The sequence below is a fragment of the Rhopilema esculentum genome, chromosome 14 (assembly GCF_057945365.1).
Source record: "Rhopilema esculentum isolate cy_ngs chromosome 14, ASM5794536v1, whole genome shotgun sequence".
Lineage (NCBI taxonomy): Eukaryota > Metazoa > Cnidaria > Scyphozoa > Rhizostomeae > Rhizostomatidae > Rhopilema > Rhopilema esculentum.
Window position 1 is genome coordinate 6,363,354 of NC_142828.1, and position 23,519 is coordinate 6,386,872.

Genomic DNA, 23,519 nt, shown 5'->3' on the forward strand with positions numbered 1-23,519 from the left:
AAAATTTGACTTGTTGGGATGAATAATGATGTTGGAAACCAAGTCAGATAAAGATGATTGGATTTGTTTTTTCTTTAATAATTGGTTCAGTTTTGCCAATAAAAGCTGATTCATTAATCGGACGGTTCAGTTAACAGAAGTTCAGCTGTTTACTGAATCCAAACATCGTTAAAGCTACGATTAATTAATGTATAAAGTTTAATAGGAAATCATTTTAAAATGTTTATAGATCTGATATATTTTTGTGCATTTCCCATTATAGCTATAAGCATGCTTATATTGTCATAATTAAATAAATCAACTTTGTACTTCATGTGGTTATAAAGATCATTTCAAATGTATAAATGCTAATAGATTGTTTGCTAAATATTGTCATGAATGTTTTTCAAATAATTGATAATCGGCCTTTTGTTGTATAGTAAAATTTTTTGGCAGTAGTATTAATTATATAAGGATGCTAAGACTAACTATTGGAAAATAATAAAGAAAAACAAACTTCAAAGAAACATATGGAGAACGGGCACCAAAAAAGTAATCGAGCAGCTCAATAACTTCTAAAGGGAATCATGGAGTGTCGTGTGAGATTTTCCTACCATAAAGAGACGGAGACCAAAGATATTGAAACTAATATGAATACTTAGTCATTCTTGATCTACTCAATAACAATCAAATATTCAAATATCTGAATATCTCTGCATCGACCCTTCTGATATGTTATTGTGTTATTGTTCACCCTTTGAATAGTTTGACCAAGTGTTATCTCGAGAGTTAGAGCAAAAGATCAGCCATTTGTTTGTGATAAAGTTGACCTACCATTTTCTTTGATGAGTCGTTCAAATGACGATGCAACGAATGTATGAAAGACCAATGCTGAGGTGGAAAACCTACCGCCACAACGTCGCTCAGTTCGTGCCTGAAAGACTGAACTTATGGCATCTTGGGTGGACAAAGTTAAGAGGGGAGATGAAATGTTATTGTGTAACCATTTGAATGAAGTAGCCCCAAGAGGACTTTTAGCTCGTGCGTTATAAAGTTATTTACGGCTGTTTTCAGAGCTTCGAAGCCGAGTATTTAGAAAGGCAGACGTGTTGTTTTGTCTTGTTTATTTAGGCCCATGTTTCGGATAACATTACACTTTCTGCTGCCACATTACCTATATTCATAGTTAAGATACTCTGTATTGCATTTTGAAGTAGTTAATCGCTACATTGTGTAAATTTTTTGAATTGCTACAATCTCCTATATGTTAAAAATACTTTCTTCTCATTAAATACCTATTTGTATTTTACTTTATTTGTCATGTTTTAATCATATCTTGGTAATATGCCACATATAGTACTGTAAATTTAATTGTTTATGTCACTTTTCAATGAAAACTTAAATAACAATTTGAATTGTCAAACGGTGATCTTATTAATATATATCAAATGCCTTCGAAATAAAAAAAAACATTATTACAAAAAGCAAAATGCATATATCAAACAAGAATTGGTAAAATGTACGAAGTGCACAACAACGATAAATTACACGAGGAAATGTCTAAGAGAATGGAATGCTACATCTGGTAAGATACAATAAAAGGATCAAATTCTCGGTTTTTAAGGTCTGTCATCGGGTTAATATTCCTTTCAAGGATATCACTGGTTAGATCATTGTTTGTCAACCTTTTTGATACATAGCTTGTTATTTAATTGAAAAATAACGAGGCACACCACCAACAGAAAATTTGCTAAAGTCTGGCCTATATTCACAATATAAAGTCGTTCTCGTCAAAGTTTCTTGAATAGGAATAAGATAAGCACGAAAAACAAGTATTTTTTAAAAAGGTAAACAAAATTTTATTGACTCAGTGTAGAAACTGGGCCTGTTTTTCAAGGCAAATTAGGTGAATTTGGAGAATTTTCCATGGCACACCAACCAATCTCTTACGGCGCACTAGTGTGCGACGGCACAGTGGTTCAAAAGATGTGGTTGAAATTCATGCGTTTTACCACCAGACCATGCACAAGATTCCAATCAGTTTAGATAGGTCAGGTAACACAGGCACCAAGAAACTGCGGTAAACCCAAAATTGTTTCAAAGAGGTTTTCTTACTGACAACAAAGAACAACATTTTACCTGAATGGAAACATATTTGCAAAAGTGGACACGAAGCCTGGAATTTTGCATAATCGACGTTTCTTTTAGAAATTCATTACGATTTTATCAAAAAATGCATTCTATTCTAAATTATTTCTAAATTTCTCACTTTTGATTAAAATCATTGGTGATTTTTGATGTTTTATACGGGACATTTCGCCACTTTGTTGCTGTTTTGTTTTACTAGTCATATATATTTTGATTTTTAATCAACAAGCTGTGCCAAACGTTGCTTTGAAACATGCCTGATTTCATTATTTGGCTCGACCTTCGTTTGTGTCACTCTTCCTGGACGATGTAATGGAATTTAAAGATCTGCGTTCACTGGAAATGCTGCTTAAGTGCTTGAAATACACGTGGAGGAAACATGACATGAACAAGCAATTAACTGAGTAAAATTTGCATGGATAACAAAAGTATTAAGCATTGCCCAAATAAAAGGAAATCTGTGAATTAGATGATTCCATATCCGCAAACATAGTGAACAAAATGGTTCATCATTAGAATAAAAGTTTAACAAGCTGAAAGGCCGGCAGTTAAGCACTGCTAAGCTGGCATAATGCAAAATAATCAAGAGGGATTCTTTAAGTCTTTAGCAGTACATCCTTAATGGCAATGATCTCATGCCCATGTCTTTCACGCTAATATTACTTGATTTAGGTTCAGCATGCTTTTTATAACGGTTCCCTTTGGAACAAAAAATTTTCAGAAATAATTATGGAGAATTCATCAAGTCTTAGTTTGATGAAGGACAGGGCTGTCGTTAGGATTGGGCTTGGGAACTAGATAAGTGACAAACCCTTGGCAACAAATTTTAATGTAAAATATAGGGCCTGTATTGAACCTTCATTAGCAAGCTTCTTAGTCTTGTCAGATAAAAAAGGAGACGGCTCGTCCAGTGCGTCGGCAAATGGATATGGGCATCACCCCCCCCCCCCACCAGCTTTAGCAATGGCCTCTGATGAGATGTATTCGTATGGATGACACTATTCTACGCATATGAAATCAAGCAAATGCAACTCAATACATAAAGATTTGTTTAATGAATGGGAGGAACAAAGTTAAGTCACCCTTTATGACAAGGAAATCACTGGGATTCTGGCTGGAATACTAGGAATTTTTCAGTTTTTTAAAAGTGTGAAGGCTTATAACAAAGCATGTTAACCTTAAGCAAAGCAAAACTAAGAGCGTTTTGTTCAAAGAGGTTTTTCCTGGATTAAATCGATCTATTGGAATTTTTCTCCTCCACAATATATTTTGAGCTCAAAAACGTTAAAAATAACAAAACTATTGCATAGACAAAAGTACACACAGAGAATAACTACGGCAGAAAGATACGTAGACCCTCTAACCTTGGCCGTCGCTAGATCTCGTGTTCAAGAGGAGAGCTGAGGTCCCATTTGCCGTCAAAGTGGGCGAGCCAACCTTAACGTGCCGCAAAATCTAAAATCTTGCCGATGAAGCACCCCTACATGGCAAACAACTATTCGTTTTTTAACGGTAGTGTCACAGCCCCCATCCTACCGTAGCAACGGCCTCGCTTCTAACAGCAAGCGGTTGAAAGTTTCTTCTTTAAACAATTAGTCATCAGACTACACTGCTAAAAGTATTTTCTAAATGATTCAGTAAATATGTACTGTGTTAAAATTCGCGAGAAATTCTCTTGCTTTACCTTGAATTGCTTAATCTTTTACAAACTATTAATTGAATCATTCTTTTTACTACTGTAAGAGAAATTAGACATGACTCAATGAAATATTAAAAACGAATGAAAATCTTACAGGGTGAGATGCAATAATTCTATAAAAAAGGCTCTGTGTTAGAAAACACAACAGGAAAAGAAGAAAGAAAGTAAAATTCATATCTATCACTGATGTGAATTTTATAATTGATATCCAGAAAACACTGCATTTGATGGCCAAATGTTCAACGAAGGGTCAAAATTTAAACAAGATAACGTCAAAAACGATGTTGTTTTTATTTGACTAAAAGTTGGCATTGTTATGCGAAGAAAAATGATGAAAGGGCTTTGTCTCAAAAGTACTGGTTAGTGGCACTGCAAAGACTTGTTTGTCAAACCACTACTCTAGTGCTCTTGTTGGAGATCTTGAGAATTTAATGTACATAAAATTAGAACAAAGATTTTTACAAGGAATATAATCTTTTAAGGAAAAGAATAACAAAGGATAGCTGAAGCTGTAAACTTAGCTTTAAAAAAGCTGATATAAGAGATTCAACAATTGTTATCTAAGTGTTCGTTTTGAGGAGTGAGATGGATTGATCTCTGGTGTTTAATTAGAACACATATGTAAGATTACAAATACGTCTCATCGAACAAGGGAATGTGAACTTAATGATCTTTATGAACAATCATGAACTTCGAAATGCAGAGGAGATAGAGAAAAAAACGCTCCGTTATTTCTTGATTAATATCTCAAAAATGCAGTATAATTAGCAAATTGCATTTATAAGTGACCATTAACTAATGACATTTCCAGGAACCAATATTTCAGGTGTAGGAGATCCAGTCAGAGACATGCTGGACTTGAAAGATACTGTTTCCCTCCAAAGATATTGGACTTAACCTCTAATATACTGTTGTATCTCTAGACGAGGTTTCATTTTTCGAGCCACAATTCACTCGGAAATAAATGATACGATGATTCGTGCAGTGTATTACGAAAAGGAAACCCTTTAAACAACCTGCAAAACCAAGAGGATTGACACGGGAAATCATCGGAATACCAAATAACAGTTAGAAGACTTTCAAATATGATAGGGAGTAGCATTTTGCAAAATACAACGACGATTTATGAAACAACAAAAGCAAGAGTACCCTGGCGGGGGCACGGGAGTCTAGTACCCTTTCTAAAATTCAGAGCGATTTTGGGGGAGGGAGGCTCAGCCTCTTTTAAAAACAATCATATTTTTTTGGAGGAGAAGGTGTTGACAACCCTTTATTGGGCTTTAAAGTTTCTATGGATGAGCAATTTCATATCGGCTTTTTGGTTTTCCAAGCAAATAGAGGGATTTAAAATGCCAACAAAATTTAAAAAGCTTTACTAATCTTTATATCAAACTTATACTAAAATGAAACAGCTTAAAAAACTCTAGTAGGCTCTTTCTTGAAAGTCTAAAAATTTCAAGAAGGTATTGCAATGCCACTAGAATTTAAGAAACATTTGTGTTAATTGAGGTATGACTTGTGTTGATTAAACTTTGTTTTTCAATATGATTGTCTTAATTTTCTGAGTTCTCTCAACTCAAAATTAATTCGGTTGGATTGAGTGTTCTTCCTACTTTTATTACAAACGCTTCAAAAAAAGTTCATGCAATAGTTGTAGTGAAAAAGTTGAAGTGAAGAAGGGATAAAACTTATAGAAGTAAAATATAGTAGCAACTTGGCCCATATCCTACAAATGAATATCCTGAAATTCACATTAAATATGGAACTCAATTGACAATACTAGAAATTATAGATAGCTACATCTTGTACTAGACATTACAAGATGTAGCCAACACAGCATGGACTCGTACAATGAAAACCACTATAAGTTGGGGATGGTATGAAAATTGGGCAAAATAACAGCGATCCGTATCAAAATTCAGATCATACACTAGCCATACCTCAGCCATTTTGCGCAAGATATGACTGATTTGCATTTTGATAGGTATTTCATGGTGTTCCAATCATGCTGAAAAGTTGGAAGATGACAAGCAGGATTCAAACTGGCATCCTTTGCTTATTAGACACATAATGCAATATTCATTGGCTTCAGATCTTCTGAAAAAGCTAGAGATCAGATGAGGAGACCCTCTGAAAAAGCAAGAAACCAAGCATAGGCAAAAGAAGATGAACCTAAGGCATCCCCAGCACCATGGGTGGTCCAAAAAGTCGAGAAACAACAGAATTGTATATTCATTGCTTAAACCACACTGCAGATTATCATCTCATTGAGAAAAATTTCAGACATTCTTGATTTTTGGATGAGAGCAAAAATCGATTTTCACATATTTTCATTTCAACAATTAGATTCTGAATTTGAATAAAAAGAATTCACACATTCTTTCTCAATACTTTGTAATCATATAAGAAAAGGAAAACTTCTTAACTCACTTTAACATAATAACACTAAAAAATCTGATAATCCAGTCTGCTTCAAGAACCAGGTTTTCTGTCTTTAGAGCAATTTTGGAACTTATTTTTGAAAAACGGTGCAACTGAACTTGGAAGCAATACCCAGTTGATGCAAGGAATTTACATCAGGTTGCAAATTTTTATTGTTTATCTTACCAATCCAATTGAGACAATTACATCTCTTTTATGCTAGCCTTATCCGATTCACTAAGAGCTTCTTAAATTTTAGTCATGTCATCTTATTGTCAGAATGCTTTAAGAGTATAAGCCTGGTTTAAGGGAACTTAAAAATGGGTGTGATGTTGTGCAAATGCCAAGAATTTCAGGCAAAAAGAGATTAAGAAAATATCAGTGCTCAAGAATGTGGGCAGGTTTAGCAAAGGAAAAGGGAATTATCATAGGGATTTACTTAGAATGAATGCCGTTTGGGTAGCAGTGACAACTTTTTAGATCCTTTCAAAATTATTTGTAGTCCAATTTACGTCATTACAACTTGTCTCCGATCTTCTTGTTAACATCAGTTTCATAAAAACCAAATTTTGCAAAAATAATCACTTTTATTTAGAACAGTTTATGAAATGTTTAAGATTATGGAAAAGAGCAAATTGCTGTATCTTCAAAGGTGTTGCAACCGATATGATTTCAAAACACTTTGAGTTTGTCGAAAATACATATTTGTGGTGAATGAACTTCGTTTGAAGGAAATAATACCTTCAAATGGTCACACGATGGTCAAACGATCGGGGACAATATGTAAAAAAACAAAAGCAATGAAAGTGCCGCGCCCAAACCACGCTTTGTTTTTTGGTTTTCAGAGAAATCCCAAAAACTTCGGGAAAAGTTGTCCAGAGGAGGAACTAGCACTTATACGGACTCTGCTGAATGTATACACTTGGCAAAATTCAATAATTTGTTCTTCACAAAGACGTAACGATTGCTAGGTCATTTCATGTCTATTTCAATGTGAGTATGCAGGCATTGCGTATTTTGTTGCAATCTGTACATGTTGCTTAATCAATTGTACATGTTGCTTTGTATGCATATTCCACAAAAACATACAATCGTTATAGGAAATAAAACATTTTAAGCCATACATTATAGGCCATAAAACATTTTAAGCCATACATTATAGGCCATAAAACATTTTAAGACAAAATACTTCAATTTTAAACCACAGTCCAATTCACAAATACTTGAAAATCGATACCATTGATAATAAGAGACTAAAACTAACGAAGCCATCCGCCCTCCAGCGCATACCCCTGCAAAACTCCACCAAACAAGCTGTTGTGTTAATAAAATTGCATTATATACATTGAAAGAAGTCATTTTATTTCGTTGTTATCCAGTTATGCTTAAACTTTTAATTTTCGTATCATTGTTATAAAAGATCCAATGAGGGTAGGAAAATATGCCTTCTTGCAAAAATTTAGTTCTGGACTGACTTTTGCAAGTAAAGAACAATTTGTTGCTATAATTGGTATGGGAAAGCATCTTTAGTTTATGGGACAGAATGACATTATGTCAGGATGACTGATATTATATAATAAATGCTTCTTTTTCATTAGACAATGTGTGCATTATTATCAGTCAGTGACCTAGAAATGACACTGGATGACAATGAAATCCTCGAGGCATCCCCAGATTATAAATCATTTCTCGCACCATATTATTCACGAATGCTGCAGACATGCCGTTTATTTCATTGCATTATAACATATTTATTTTCATAAAAGTCCAAATTGTTACATAGTGTGTTACACCTGTCAACCAACAATTGACCAATAAATAAATGTGATAATAAACCCCAAATCTCAGTAAATTTTGTGAAGGGCTGTGAAGGGTTCTAACCAAGACATTCTCAATTCGCGGAAGATGTTCATAAAAAGGTTTAGATTTAGTAATTGATAAGATAAAATTTCTTTTAAAGTTTTTGCCAAAAATAGGAGCCTTTTGGAAAAGCTTAAATCATTTCGATTGTTTAGCCCTGTGTCCCTTGCACAGGTTTCGAGCATTTTTGTTACGAATTTGTTTATCATGAAAACGAGAACTTTTATGATAAAAATTTTTTGCTATATTTCCCAATTTTTTTTTCAAAATTGTAGGAATGATTGTGGAAAACATTTAAGAATTGTTCTTATTATAGGTTCTAAAGAGAAGGAAATGAAACTTTTAATAAATGATGGTGTTAATAAATCCTGTAAATTTAGTTTGTTTTGGCGTGGTCTGGGGAGGTCTGTATAGAGTCTGTTGCGGAACACAATTTTTGGAGCTTAGCTGGCTGGAACTTTTGTTTGCCAGTCAGCAGGCACATAAATGCCGGGAGCTGTTGGGGTGTTACATCAATTAGTCGCAGAGTTTGGGATTAATTCAACATTCTAAGTTATAATTCCAATGCTTAATCACAGCAGAAAATGATATCACATAACGCTAATAGCAAGAGGTCCCTCGACCGAGAAAGGAACTGTCGGAAAGCTATAATTTTAAGGTTCTGTTGGTAAAAATTTGGTTTATTGTCAGTTAGAGATTTCGTACCTACCCATCATACTCGAAGTATCCGTCAATTTACGTTTCTGCTAGTCACTAGAATTATTTGAACCGCAAGGCATTTCTAGCAAAATGCCGACAAGGGAAAATTAGGCTTAGTGCGTCTCCACTTTTGTGTTTGTGTGATTTTGGCATTTTTTCTATGTACAATCTTTTTATGCAAGAACCCAACTATTTTGGCCGAGGTGTGTTGATCTAATTTGTTCGATAATTTGAGGCTCGGTTGTTCTAAACTTTGTTCTTATTTCAAAATTGATTTTTTCCACCACTAAATGTTATAAGTTGTTTCTAAGAACATTAGAACAGATTTGCATTAATTTTGAGTACCACGATAGATTAGCTAATGAAATCGTTTCTGTTTTGTTAACAAAGGAGACAATTTTCGAAAACATTGTTTCCTGTGTCTGGAAATGTTCTTTTTTCCGAAAATCGTGTCTGTTCTTTTAGAGTGTTCCAATAAAAAAGTGTGATAAAGTTTTGGTAGCATTTCGTCTGTACGTGAATAAAATATGAAGGGTGCTACCTTTAAAATCCTCTAATTAGGAAAGGGTTTGTGGCTACCCCCTTTTAATAGGCCTATCTAGGTTACAGCTGATATGAATGATTGAGAACACTAACAAAAGCACCGAATGTAACGGCAGGAAGTAAGCTATCAGTTCATTTTAAACTCATTTTATTAATTGTTCGGTTAATGGTTATGTTTAAAGCAATGCATTGTACAAACAACGCAATCTGATCATTGTGAAAGCATATGTCTGAGTGCTCATTTTCGGGTTATTCAATACAATGGCAATTAGAGTTTTTGGTAAATATAGAAGTTCAAACGGATATTGATATCCATCTTTGACCATTTTACCCAAACGATTGTTGGCCGGAACATAAAAAGGAAAGAAAAGTTTTATATATATTTCAATTTTGAATACATCTGGTTGACATTAACAAATCTCGTAACGATTATGTCGATCAACGATTAATGTAATGTACAATCATTTGTTTTCAGTTTCGATTCAATTTATCAATTTTTCAAATCCAATCAAACTATCCTTAGCTAAATTTCACGCACATTCAGCCTGGTAGAATGTCAGAGGAAACCACAACTAAATATATTAACGATCGATTAATTCGATGAAGTATCATAAAAAGATCTCAAAATGACTTACAAGATCATTAGCGTGCGCATATTTCTCATTGACATGCGCTGATTCCGGATTGAGATACAACTTTGATGGGGGTAGGGGGTAGGGGAAAACAACCCTGAAAAACGGGTGTAACAAAATCCATCCGCTAGCCCCCTTAAATCTCGGTCCTTCGCTAGCCCCCCACCCCTCCTTGCTGACAATCACACTTCGTAAAGCTAAGTGACTTTATAAACGACATGTCTCTTCATCACTATTTCTGCGAAATTTCAACTTACTTTCAATCTTGGAAAAAGTATTCGATATCTAAACCAAAACAAATGGATTTATACTGGTTTCTGTAATAAAACAAAAGGATTTCCACCAATGATGTACGAGATTTTCACAGAGTGATTTGCCCTTTGGATTTACTTTACGTAAAAAGCATATCTTATTTGGTTACGGGTCGTAACGCAATATTGTTACAAAAGTGAAGCGATTTGGACAATTGTTCTACTGTTGCCAAATTTTCGCAAATCATTGCTGGTGTCTTGTATTTTAGAAAGTAACCAATCTTCATAAACGTGTTGATTTAGCAATATGATTAGACAAAAAGATCTGAATGCAAAACAAAAAGTTTATCAAGCTTTATATCAGCTTTTAAGGAGCTTTAAGTAGCTGTTTCTAAAGAGCTTCATCTTAATATGTTTTCTCGCTATCAAAGAAACAAAATCACGAGTATATGCAAGCACGGAGCGATGAAGATTTTTGCATGCAGTTGGTTAGTGATGCTCTCGATAAAGTTTTTATAGTAGCTTTGATTTCTTTGAAAAAAACCCAACCATACGACGTCAAAATCCCCATTGATTATGTTGAATTATGAAACCAGTCCAGCTAATCCGATCCATTTCACAGAAGCCAGGAATTTGAAAACAAGGGAACAGGCTATTTTACTTTTTATACAGTCAAGATTCTTATTTTGCTTTTCTCTTTTTCAGACAAGAAACGTAAACATTTGAAAAGACTTTAACGACATACTTCCTACGAATGTTTCGATTGCATCGCATGCTTCCTCCCTTCCCGCTGCAGTGTCTAGGAGGGCTTCTTCAAGCCTTTATGTGATTCTGCCCTGCCCTACTATCCTGTCCTACTACCTGCCCCACTATCCTGTCCTACTACCTGCCCCACTACACTGCCGCACTACACTGCCCAACTACCCTGGCCTACTACCCTGCTCTACAACCCTGCCTTAGAACCAAGCACCAGTACCCTGCCCCACTACCCTGCCCAAATACCCTGCCCTATATTATGTTCCTATACCCTTCCTCACTACACTATTCTATCAAACTGCCCCACATAACTGCCACACTTATACAGGCACCGTGCACCATTCTAAAAGTTGATGGGCTGAAAAGGGCGTGGCAGAGAATTTTTGAGGTTGCGCCCTTTAGAGCCCAGGAAAACGCCCCTTTTCGATAATAATTCAAGGAAGATATCAGTTACTATAAAGAAAGCTTTTACACGATAAAACATCAAGAAAATGAACAAAAAAGAGTTCCAAGTCAAGACAAATTGTCACTACTTTGGATTCATTAGAGTAAACTTTCTAAAAATTTCTAACCAATTATTGCAAAAGGTAGGGGGCTATAGCCTCTGCTAGCCGAATGGCTGCGCGGTGCCTGACTATACCCTGCCCCCAGCCCACCTTACTACCCACCTGCCTCTGTTGCCCCTCTGCCCTGCCTTTCTGCCTGGATTAACTGTCTTACGTTCTACAAAACCTTTTTAGATTTGCCCGTAAAATGAAAATTCTTTACTCCTTTTGCATTGATACGCGTCTCTCTATGCTCTACAGAATCTTTTTTCTTGCTATTTCCAAAACCAAGTTTGGAAACATCATTTTATAACTATGAAATAGCTTGCTCCAGGGGTTTATGTCCAGGAGCCCCGTCTAGTCTTAGCCCCTAGGTTGATGCCAAAAAGCCCTTTTTCATGTCACTAAAACCCTGACTTACTCTTACTACAATCTTTTTAATGCGTCATAAGTTTGTCTTATTTGCGTAAGCACATAGACGTAGGAAACATGGGACACAGGGGGGCACGTGCCCCTACCTTTCACAAAATAGCAATAGCAGTAAAGTACCTACTTGCAGCTTACAGTGGTGCCCCTGTTTCTACTACATGTTACCCCAACTTTTGAAATGCTTCCTACGTCTATGCGTAAGCAGAGGCATTAGCACATGCGATTCTTAAAACTGCTTTCAAATCTCAAAACGCAAATGTAGGAGCAATTTTAGTCTTCATTCGTCTTAACTTTTCTAGCTAGCTTGTGATTCAAGCAAACTCCATTGTAGCTCCTAATTTTAACATTCTTAAGAGAGGAATTTCAGATTTGCATGAAACAACCAAATAATTGGTTATTGCCGACAAAATAATAAGAATGGCAAAACATTTACTTTAAAGTTTCAATACCCCCATTGGTTCAAATCCAACTGTGCTATTAATAGCCCTGAAAGGGGTGTATCATAATTTTATATTCTGAAAGTCTTTTCTGCTGTTGCATCATCACTTGTTTAAGAATTCGTAATTATTGTTATTAAAGGCACAGCTCTATCCCTATTTTTCTTCCCTTCTGTAGAGAGTTGCTAAGAGTGAGATCCTGGTCGGTTGCAGAAAAAAAATTTGTCAGGCTATAAAAACTTTTCAATTTTAATGGGTACCTAAGTGTGAAGTAACACAGATAAAGAAGGTTCCATTTCATTTCTCATTCTGTAAATGCTCTGTAAGATTTGGCCAACTGCTCTTTCTAAAACACTTTTGCTATAGAAAACGTAAAAAAGGTTTTATGTTTATTGTGAACAATATAGATAAGAAGTCAAGAACAGCTGTGGTTCTATTTGAATGTCAACATTCTAACAAATTGGAATGCAAATTAGAATGAAACTTCCAGTATAAAAGACCCTTGCTTGGTGCATTTTTGCAGCTCAAAACGTTAAGTCTCGAGCTACGACGCTTCCAGATGTCTTGATAAACTCAATCTTGCTTCTAAAAGTAAGACATCTAAAATAGGAGGCCTTTTACGTAAAGAAATGGGAAAACCTTCCGAAAGTTCGTATTGGCATGGGAAGCACTTGAAGACAAACGATTGATCCTGGATAACAAACAGCCAACATTTATTGACAGATTTTGCTGTCCGCTATTCTAGGAGCCATTCATTTACTGACTAAAGTGGGCTTTGGAATAATTTTTACAGAATGGTTTTGATACGTCTATCATTTCATTGGATTAATCGACAGGTTTTATAAACAAAGGCTCCAAAGCCACTGTCAAAGAACAGTTTAGGAAATTACCTCGTTTTTAGGCCGTTTACGCAAAGTTTTATCTCTTGGCTTAGCAATGTTTGCCCAGGGAAAAGCCCGTGCAGTTTCAAGGCATCAACGAGGCATTCCTCTGCACAAAGAGTGCACCTGAGATGGGGCAGCTGTAGAACAACAATTATTGACACTTGTAGGCAGAAACATTATCTATAACAGCCGATAAAATGATTTTAGGTTTTAGTGGTTGATAAGACAAAAAGAAGTAACATAGCCTTTAAAAGTCAAATGTAGCTCTCTGCCTGTTGAATCTATGTATAGAGCCGTATGCTGTGTTTACTTATCTGTGATTACTTTCTGACCAAAATGATAACAGAGCAATTGCCTGATTGTTTCAGATAACAACAAGCAGTCGCCATTGTGATTTGTTATTGTTGATTGTTACAACGGAATGCAGATACGAGTCACATCGGATGGTGTGTCTGGATATTGAAAGACGTCCTTTCCTGAAAAACTCGTCGTTGTAATGGTAATTTTCAAGTCGGGGCCCTAGAAGAGCATTGTGGTTGATATTCACAACTTGAGCAACTTCCGTTGGTCTAAGACTGCCAATCTCCGATTGAAAGAGGACTGTGGTTTCAATTGCTTTTCAAACTGAGCTTAAGTCAGGAAGCAGGAAATTTAGAAGTTTACTGAAGAAAAGAATATTAAGTATTCATGAAACATACCCTTTGTTGATCGTGTGTTTAATGCAACTCAGTCTTACTCACACAGTAAACTTTATCACATGTAAAAAATTATGCTCATTGGCATAACTGTACAAATGATCTCTAATTCTAAAACATACTGTAAATGTTTTCCCAGTTTTTAAAGAGCCAATCAGAATGTAGACTGTCAGTCACTGCCTAGACAAGTGGACTACGGCCAATGGGTTTTAGCGAAAGGCATCTGTAAATAGTTCTTCAGGTCTGCTCAACCGGTGTTGGATGCTTGCCAGCCCGTCCTTTCCGAAGACGACGCAGATAGGTGCTCGATAGGCAGCCAGCAATCATGAAAATGTTTCCTACTCAGCCATCGATCCCTCAAGGACACAGCAACTCTTTAGGAACTACAGCACTGGATATTAACAGCGTTGTGCAAAGTATCCAGAAAGAATTATCAGTTGGATCGTACTCAGAAAATCAAGCAGTGAGTTTATAATATTTTGAATTTTAAATTCTCTTTACCACGTGTCCCTGATCATTCCTCTCTAGATTACCCATTACACTCACAAAGAGTGACCGGTCGAACCTAGATGTGTAGCCATGCACCCAACACTGGCGGGGGTGCAATGAAAGAAAAAGCTTGCTACATTGCTGGCATAGTTACACTAAGGTGATGATCATGGTCTCTGGTCCTTCGATTTAATGGCGTCACATGGTTGGTTTTTAGAGCGAGAAACAATGGAGACCCATTTCTCCTTTGTTGCAACAGAACTAGCTAAAGATATTATTGAAACACTAACAAATAGTTCGGTAAGTGCTTTCAATACAGTAACCGAAAAGGTGGCGTAGATGGGGGGGATTTTAAAGGCTTTTTCAGTGATTAGGCCCATTCTTTTGCAAGAAAGTCTCATTATAAAGAAGAGGTCATTTGCAATACCAATTCTCGTTTAGCCTTTCACTTTTTCGTTCGGGACATTTTCTTGTTTTGAGCTGTGTGGAGACTGTACTTTAGTCTTGCACCAAAGGCTCAATTGCTCGCTTGGCTATTGCTACAACTACCCTCGCTTAGACCACCAATAGACATGAATTGAGCTGGTAACTAGAGGCTACTGCAGCACTGAATACTGAATACAATATAATTTAAAATTTTGAAACTTTTTCCAATTTTAATATAAATGAGAATTGGAATACACTATACATATTAGCAGACACTAACAATTATTTTGTTACATGTGATGGTGGTAGAGTTGATCTATTTAAAACTGCACTTAAGTAATTACTCGCATTTTAAACTTAAAATGCATTTATCTAATTTTTATCATTTTAATTTGCAAAGGTAGGAATCATTTGAATGCTTTAAATGTTAGACTATACTTAATACACAGATAAAGCAGTACAAATCGATACCCAATAGGTCTGCAAAGCCCTCATCCATATGGAATACATCAGTCGAACAACACAGCATGTTAACACACCGTAATGAAGCCACATATAAAGAAATACAATTGATTATTAACTAACAACCGTTCATAATAGAATGGACTTCCCTGTAATAGGACGACATTGTTACCGAAGGTCGCCATGTCCATTTCCAGAGTAATCTAAATGAGTACTCGTGTGCTTAAAAGTCGCACAGGTTCCACAGCCAAATATCTGCCCCATCTAGATCCTCTTTTCCTGTCATAATCGACACAAAAAGAAATTAAATCCTTCAAAAATAAAAACGGACAAGAAACTCTCATAAACTTGTAGCTAATCCGTGTTTCAAAGAAATGTCCGCCATATTTTTGTCGTTGGTTTCAAAATCCATGTGAGTCACCCCGCAAAACAATACGTGACCTTCATGTTTCCTCCATAGATTCATTCGTCACCCATCACTGTATGCAATTTGGTAAATACTTCTGAATTATCGTTCTTGGAAAGACAAAAAAAGGGTGAATAATCTTGGAAAGGACAAGCCTAGGCAAACGCAATGTCAAAAACAAGTTCATTTTGCATGATAGAAATTCCCTGTACCCTCTATCTTTCAAAAATCTTCACACATCTGGACCTATATTTTGTTAAAAGCATTTGTTTAATACGATTTAAAATTTTGATGCTTTGGATATAGATTGGGTTTGTTGAGAACACATAACAACAACAAAATTCTTGAAAGGTGATGCATAGAGGAATAAGAACTGTGAAATTTGTAATTGCGACAATTGCTAACAATCTTATCTTTTCTTACACTTAAATCTTAAATATGTAACCATTATATATTATCATTTTGTTATCAATCTGACCAATATAATTAGGGCCTATCTAACTTATGTTCAGGAGAATTGAAAAAGAACACAGTTCTCCTTTAGTTCCTATTTTCATGATATGCAATGAATTTTGATATTTACTTCAAAATATACAAAAGTCTATCTATTCTGTAGCATTCAGAACAAATTTCCATTAGCTGACATAATATAGGAGTATGTTTACCCCATATTATGTCAGTCTTTACATTTAAATTCAAGGAAATTTGATTCAAAACTTCCAAATTTAACAAAATAAACCTATTTATCAGCAGTTAGCATTGAGCTTTTCTTGCTAAGATGCTTTTACCAATGAATCCATTATATTTTTTTTGTCAAGTATGAATTCGGTCTTCTATGATGGGTTTGACATCAAAATACATTTGCAACACCACTTGCTTTTCCGAGATTAAGATTATAAAGGAAATGAATCATTATACTATTCTCGAGTCAGTCATTCTGTCGGTTTGTATTTGTGTTTTTAACAAGGTACAATGCACACTTCAACACGATTTCTTGTTATACCTGCTGCATTCATAACGCAATATACAGTGAGACATCAAGGAGTGCATATGATTGAGCCTGTATAATGCTGTTGACCTGTTATGCTTAAACAGATTGGTTATAGTCAAAATGGATGCTTTAATATGATATCAATAACTATTTCAATAGCTTGATAATGTTACCGATAGTTATTGATAGTATATGACATCAATAATTATTTGAATAACCTATATAGTTATTGATTGTTATCAATAATTATTGATAGTATATGATATCAATAATTATTTGAATAACTTATATAGTTATTGATAGTTATTGATAGTTATCGATAATTATTGATAGTATATGATAACAATAACTATTTCAACAACTTATATAGTTATTGATAGTTATCGATAATTATCGATAGAATATGATACCAATAACTTGAAGCATAGTCAAGCTTTTGAAGTTTACGTAAACAGTACAAAAACAAAGTTATATGATATTTAAATCTGCCTTTTTCTTTGCAATAATGATAAAAATTGTTAGATAAAATAACTAGCAGTGCAATCGGGCTGTGATCTTATGCAGCTTTACAAAAGGGAGGGCTGAAATCGACGAAGTAGGAAATTGAAGTAACTATAGCCTCAAATCAGAAGATAGTATGCAAACGAAATTTCTAGAAGCAAATAAAATTGTTAATCCTGCATCGGCCTAATTCGTAAAACCCCTTTGCTCCCTTTTTTTAAATGTGACGTATCTTGTTTATTATTTGGGCGTTGTATGTTCTCCCGCAATTAGAAGGACGTGCACTATCTTTCTCTGATCATGAGTAACACGGCGAACTAATTTATTTCAATACGGCACTTATGTAATCTTGCGTTACTTCATTTTTTCTTCAACTTTTTTGTTTTTTTACTGGTAGCTTTCTAATAGATACAAAGTTAGATGACACAAATAAAACAGAGAGATATTACTTTAGTCTATGGAAAACTTGGTTTTTACTCGAGCTTTAAATCCAGTTTTCATACCTGCAAATTCTACTACCACGCTGCCCTCCTGAAGCTATAGCTTTAGTTGTTATTTGGAGATATTTCATGCATTTTGATCAGCTGCTTCTTATTTTGAAGCTACAGTTGACTAACAGCCCTTAGAAATGGAGAACAATGAAATATTCATTTTATCAAAAGAAAGAAAATATTTATGGTTGGAAAACAGAACTCCTCCGCTTAGAAAATACGTTAGATTCCCATCACAGTATACATTTTATGTGTACCTATGCCCAGACCTCTAGAAAAAATATTTAAAGCTTGGTCTATGTTTATAAGATTTCATTGTAGGTTCTTACAGCTAACGTTATTGCAATTCCTTCATGTATCCAGAAAACTTTGTAGCTCGCAACGACAATTTCTTGTGTAATTTTCTTGGCTCCAGTTCAATAATACATGCATTTGTTAAAACGAAGAAGAATTTTAATCATCAGCTCTCTCGACGAGCGGAAGGGTGTATGAAAGATAGGCCTCAATAGCTTAACAGTGTTCATATCCTTGGCTGTCTCATTTGCCTGACTAAATTGTTAAACCAGGAAAGAATTCGAGTTCTCGTTGCGCCTATACTCGCCAGTGTGTCTCGCAACATCGTACGTGTAATGATACAGTATCGAATACACCTCCGTGTCTTTTCTAAATAAGAACCAAGTAATTATTCCTGTGGCTCGGTGTCCTTAAAATTGCTCTTATTTCATCAGCTTTACATGAAATTTTGTTAGCGCGGATGATCAACTGATAAAATATACGCTGTTTTGTTAAGATGAATGTAAACTTAAGAAAAACATTGTTGCTACTTCTAACTTTTCATATTAGGCTGAACCTTAATTTTTCTTCTTAACTTCACCTTGGAGAAAAGCGCGCTCAACGTTGTTTTATTTTTGTTAACTGAAGCTCAATGTCCTTTTAAAGTGTGCTATCAAAAGATAAGTTTAAGTGCCAACTATATTAACAATGTAATCCAAAATTTGCTACATCTTCAATGTTCTTATCCCAGCTGACCATCAATAGAACGTAGCTGTTCTTTTCATCGATTGAAAGCAGAAGTCCAAGTTTGTTGTAACTTCACAGCAGACCTTAGATTTCTCTAGCGATATAGATGATGTCATTCTAACAAGATTAAATCTCAATACAACTCACTTTGTTTACTTTTTTCTAAAATTAGCATCTCTATTCTCTTTTCATGCTTTTGACGATTAAAGAAATTTCCCTACCGCCCTTTATTCGACTCTCCAAAACCTTATATCTTCACTTTGACTCGCAAATAACACCAAAACGTCAAATGTATGCAATGTATCAGACGTTTGATATTTTGATGTATAATCTGAATTAGTGCCTCGGTCCTTGTTTCTAAAAAACCCAACCAGATGTTTCTAAATGCTACAATCATGGTTTATACACCATTCGAAATGATATATTGAATACGTAAGTTGCGTGTGGTACTTCATTCTAATAACGACAGTGACTTCATGAAGAGTATATGCTCGAAACGTGGTTTTAAGCAGTCAAAACTAAATTTATTCAATTTTGGTACTTGATTTATTCCCTCATGATATTGTCGCTATTTTGAATTATTCTTTAAAACAGATTGACAACAGCATGTCGCACAAGACCATTGGAGCTTAAATCATGGCGACGTAGATTGATAAAGTTTGTCCATATTTACGAATGTTCTAAGCTGCCAATGAATTTTCACAATGATACCGGTGAAAAAAACTTGTGCCATTTCTCATCAGTTGCAATTTTTGTTTTCAATTAAAGCTGTTGATTAGGTAATAAACTCCGTAATAAATAAACTTTTTTGTAGATATCTGAAAACAGTTTTCGAAAAACTGAGACTCGCAATGTTCTTGCTTTGTTTTTATTATTTTAGAAATAGAGCCTCGTTGTTCTTATAAAATGTGTTTTTAGGCCATCTTTAAATGTGCGTAGGCCATCTTTAAACGAAAACACGCAGACAGATGTTTGTTACATGGTGTGTGAAGCAAGAGGTTTTCCTCGCGACTTGTTAAAAATTGGACGTTCTTTTGACTTCATTAATTAATGATTCACTGCTTTCCAGTCGAAGGAAGGAAGATGTGGTCTCCATGTAACAAGATCACAACACCTTCGTGCCCAGTTGGCAAGGCCTCCCATAAGCCATAGTCATCAACTGACCACGCTGCAAAATTGTTTGCTCAAAATTGCCCTTTGATGTGAAGTTTCGCTTTCATGTATTTGTCTTTATATTTCTCTTAGAGTCCTTTTCGCTTTACGTCCTAAAAGAAATTACCTGACATTGTGAAATTCGTTTTCTTCCGAAAAATATTCAAATTATATGTAATTTGAAGCGGACAATGGTGTAATTTAAGTTACTCTCTTTTTCTGTAAGAACCAAAAAATTGAAGTTGAAGCAATATGTTCCTAAGTTTTCAAAATTTTTGAGGCTGGATTGTTCCTAATTTATTGATAAATTTTTAAGCAACGCAGTACAATCGCAAACTATTGCGCAAAAAAGTGAGTAAGACATCCTTTATTTGCCGACATGTTGGAAAATTCACCGACAAAGCACCCATAGATGGCAGAAAAGTTTTCTTATTTGAAATGAAATTTCGAAGGGGGTTTCAATTTAAATTTAAATTTTACCGTACTTTAGCCTCAGCATGACTTTAAGTGACAAGCTGAAGCATAGGGACTAAAATTAATGTTTCAGCTTACTTAGAATCAATTGCTGCCACTAACGAATATATTTCACATGACTACATCACAATTTTCCTATGTAGTGACATAAAATGCAAATTACTTCGTTAGTGTCAACAAGGCATGTAGCATCTGTGTTGACAATGGAAATATTTATTCACACAGAGATGAATTTTCCTAATGTAATACTCTGTACAATTTTCTTTATTTGAGATGCAATGGATTTATCCAGACATGATCCCGATACTTGACAGGTTCGGGCCTGCTCTTGAGGCTTAAAGTTTTAATGAAATTTTAGTAGTGCAACCAAAGTTTTTTAAGAAATGCAACTGTCCGCGATTTGAAAAAAACCTGCTGAATGCGATCCCTCTCTTGTATAAGCAGTATAGTGTATTCAAGATATTTACAACATCAGGTTTCTGTATTTTTAAGGAATTGTTCTTTTTTAGGGGAAAGACAACTTAAAGCTATCTGTATCACAATATGATTATCTCAGAATATTTTCGGCAATTCCTGCTACCCCCTCTTTCGTCCCTCCCTTTAAAATCGAGCAATTGAATCTTCATCTTAGTCCATATCTTCATCCACATTCAAGTTTCATACAAGTTAATCCGGTAAATCGTATAGGTAGAAAGTTTTCACAAATAAAGAGAAGATGCTTAGGTCACCAAAGATTTTCCCGACGTCCCTGGCTTGAAGTATTCTAATGACCTTTAGCTTTAATAAAGACTGCCCTGACATTACCATAAAGTAATTCCGCGGTTTTTTGTTTGAAAGATATTCTTGGATAGGGATTCATCTGCCCTGGGTATCTGAGCCACAAAATTTTGAGGATGGAAAAAAAGAATGGAGTGGAGACACTCCCCCGCTACTCCGCTTGATTTTCTATTTGCGCGCTCTAAATTTTGTGGTTGTGGTATACAGGGTAGGTTTTGTTATTCTTCAAAAAGTTTTTACTCCTACTGTGTTGAATCCTTGGAAATATGGCTACCCATAGGAGCCTTTTGTTACTGGCCTAAAACAATTGTCAGAATTTCATTACGAGCGTTACAATTTCCTGGCATTTGAAAGGTATCCGTGGTTTTTTCTTCTTTTCATAACGAGACTTTGATAAACCTCCTTCTAGAGAAACCCCCTTCTAGAAAGCTGAAGCTGTTGGCTCTGCATCCTAGGCTACTGTGTACCAAGTTTTGTCAAACTGCTGTACATGCAGTGGCCAGTCGTAGAATAGAGAATAGAGTACTGAGGACCTTCTACAAGCGTGTATTCTCGATGTACACAATTAAGCTCTAGAGTATCTTCTTAAATTTACAAATTTCAATCCTGGTTCAAAGGTATTCCGGGAAAGGCATTTCTTCATCTGGCCGCTCTTCAATTAATAAGTCAATTCTCGTCAAGTTGTACTGTGGCAGTGTTGAAATTCTGCCAATTGTGCTGCCGTTTCTGGGTAGAGGGATACATGAATATCAATTTTGGATACAGGGCAATACATTACAAATGACTGCATATAGCTCCAATCGAATTATAAAATAGCGCAAGGGTGGTCTTTTAGGCGTTTGACAGAAAACTAACGATGATAAAAATTGAGTTGTTGACCCCTCATCCTCAACAACGATGTCACTCTGCATTTCAGAAAAAATCAACAACAACAGCAACAACATCAACAGCTTCCGCATTAGATTTATCTGAAATTCTTTAAATTTTGCTAATTTAAGAGGCCCAATAATTTAAGGACAGAAAAGATAACCTTATCTTACTGTAAACCACATCGCTGTGTTTCTTTTCTCTCATACTATGTAGCAGTTCTTAGGGATTTTTGAATAATTTTAGGCCAGCCTGAAAACATCTGCCAGACGAAGGGGCTGTTACATAATGGGAGGACGCTTCCTGCAAACAGAATGGATGTCTTGATTTGTTTTACAAGATGAAGCCAGCCTATCTTTAAAATTTCATTAAACAAGATAGATTTTTTACGTCATTCCCCTCTTGTTATATCGCATTCATCTTTATAGACAGCGACTGTCACTTTTGGTCTTGACTGGCATAGATTCTTTTCCAAAACCTTTGACGTATATTCCACTTAATGTCTTTGTTTATATAACCTTCTCAATATATTTCAAAGAGGAAATAAATTTACTTTAGGGAAGAACAACCACATTTCAAAGTTCAGCGCCCATTGACAAACATTGAAACCAGACTGTACTCAAGACAGTTAAGTAACTGTCAAAGAATGCAAACGAGTTCCAAAAGAGATGTCTTTCCACAATCAAGTGCATGGGCCTAAATATTTTAACTGTCAATGATCACAGACATTATCGGTTAAAGCCATAATCACCATATGACGTAGTTTATACTGATTGCATTTAAAAAAACCAGTTGAATCATTCGTGTTTGATTAATTTTTATTTCATTCGTCGATGGAATGGAAAAAACCAATCAAGTAGGCATTTCAATATACGATCTTCGATGCAGGTATGTCGGTTTGTTACAGATTTTTTGCGTGTTATCTTGTCCACCTTTAGCATAGCCTATACATAATGTAGAAGAAAAAACTTTGTTTTGCTACTCTCCAGATCATTGCTGACCAACGTAACTTTCTTTTGCTTGCATATTCATTAGATAAGAAGCACTATAAGTATTTGATTAACGTCTGATACCAATTTTGATATTAAAATCAAGTATGGTTTATAGAGATAATACACTCTCTGGTCTCTTCGGACCCTTATTCTGAAGTTTTATACTCTGAGGAGTGTAAGAGGAAAAGATTTTAGTAGCAAGTCACATATCATACGAATTGAAGATTATTCTGTCCGTTTCCTCAACAAAGTCTTTTGTAAATATCATACATTAATTAAAGAGATTGCCAATCTGACTTAGAGCAACAAAAGAACTCGTTAGATCTTTCCTCTACAAATGTAATAGATAAATTGACAACCATTTTAAAATTCCGGTAAAATCATCAGTTTTCAAACAAAACAGCAGTTTAGCTTGACAGGTGGGTTTCTCGCCCTCTCAGACCTTCCTCTAATCTACGCCACTGGTTGTTCATATCATTAGCCAGAAATCTTT

The 23,519-nt window shown here is 35.3% G+C and overlaps 2 protein-coding genes across 4 annotated transcripts in view; one reads left to right on the forward strand and one right to left on the reverse strand.

Moving 5' to 3' along the window:
• The window catches only part of LOC135696547 (poly(U)-binding-splicing factor PUF60), a 76,607-nt gene extending 62,519 nt beyond the window's left edge, over positions 1-14,088 (reverse strand). Inside the window, exon 1 of the mRNA XM_065215973.2 lies at positions 13,982-14,088. The gene's annotated coding sequence lies outside the window, so the exon portion shown is untranslated. The remainder of the gene's footprint in view (positions 1-13,981) is intronic.
• A 58-nt stretch (positions 14,089-14,146) lies between these two features.
• The window catches only part of LOC135696548 (uncharacterized), a 71,587-nt gene continuing 62,214 nt past the window's right edge, over positions 14,147-23,519 (forward strand). The window contains exon 1 of one of the 3 annotated variants that reach the window (XM_065215974.2): positions 14,147-14,441. In XM_065215974.2, coding sequence (XP_065072046.1) covers positions 14,304-14,441 — 138 coding nt within the window. In that variant the 5' untranslated portion in view covers positions 14,147-14,303. Of the gene's footprint in view, positions 14,768-22,901; positions 22,923-23,519 lie in introns of those variants that run through there. The other 2 variants (XM_065215975.2, XM_065215976.2) reach the window with 2 other exon arrangements.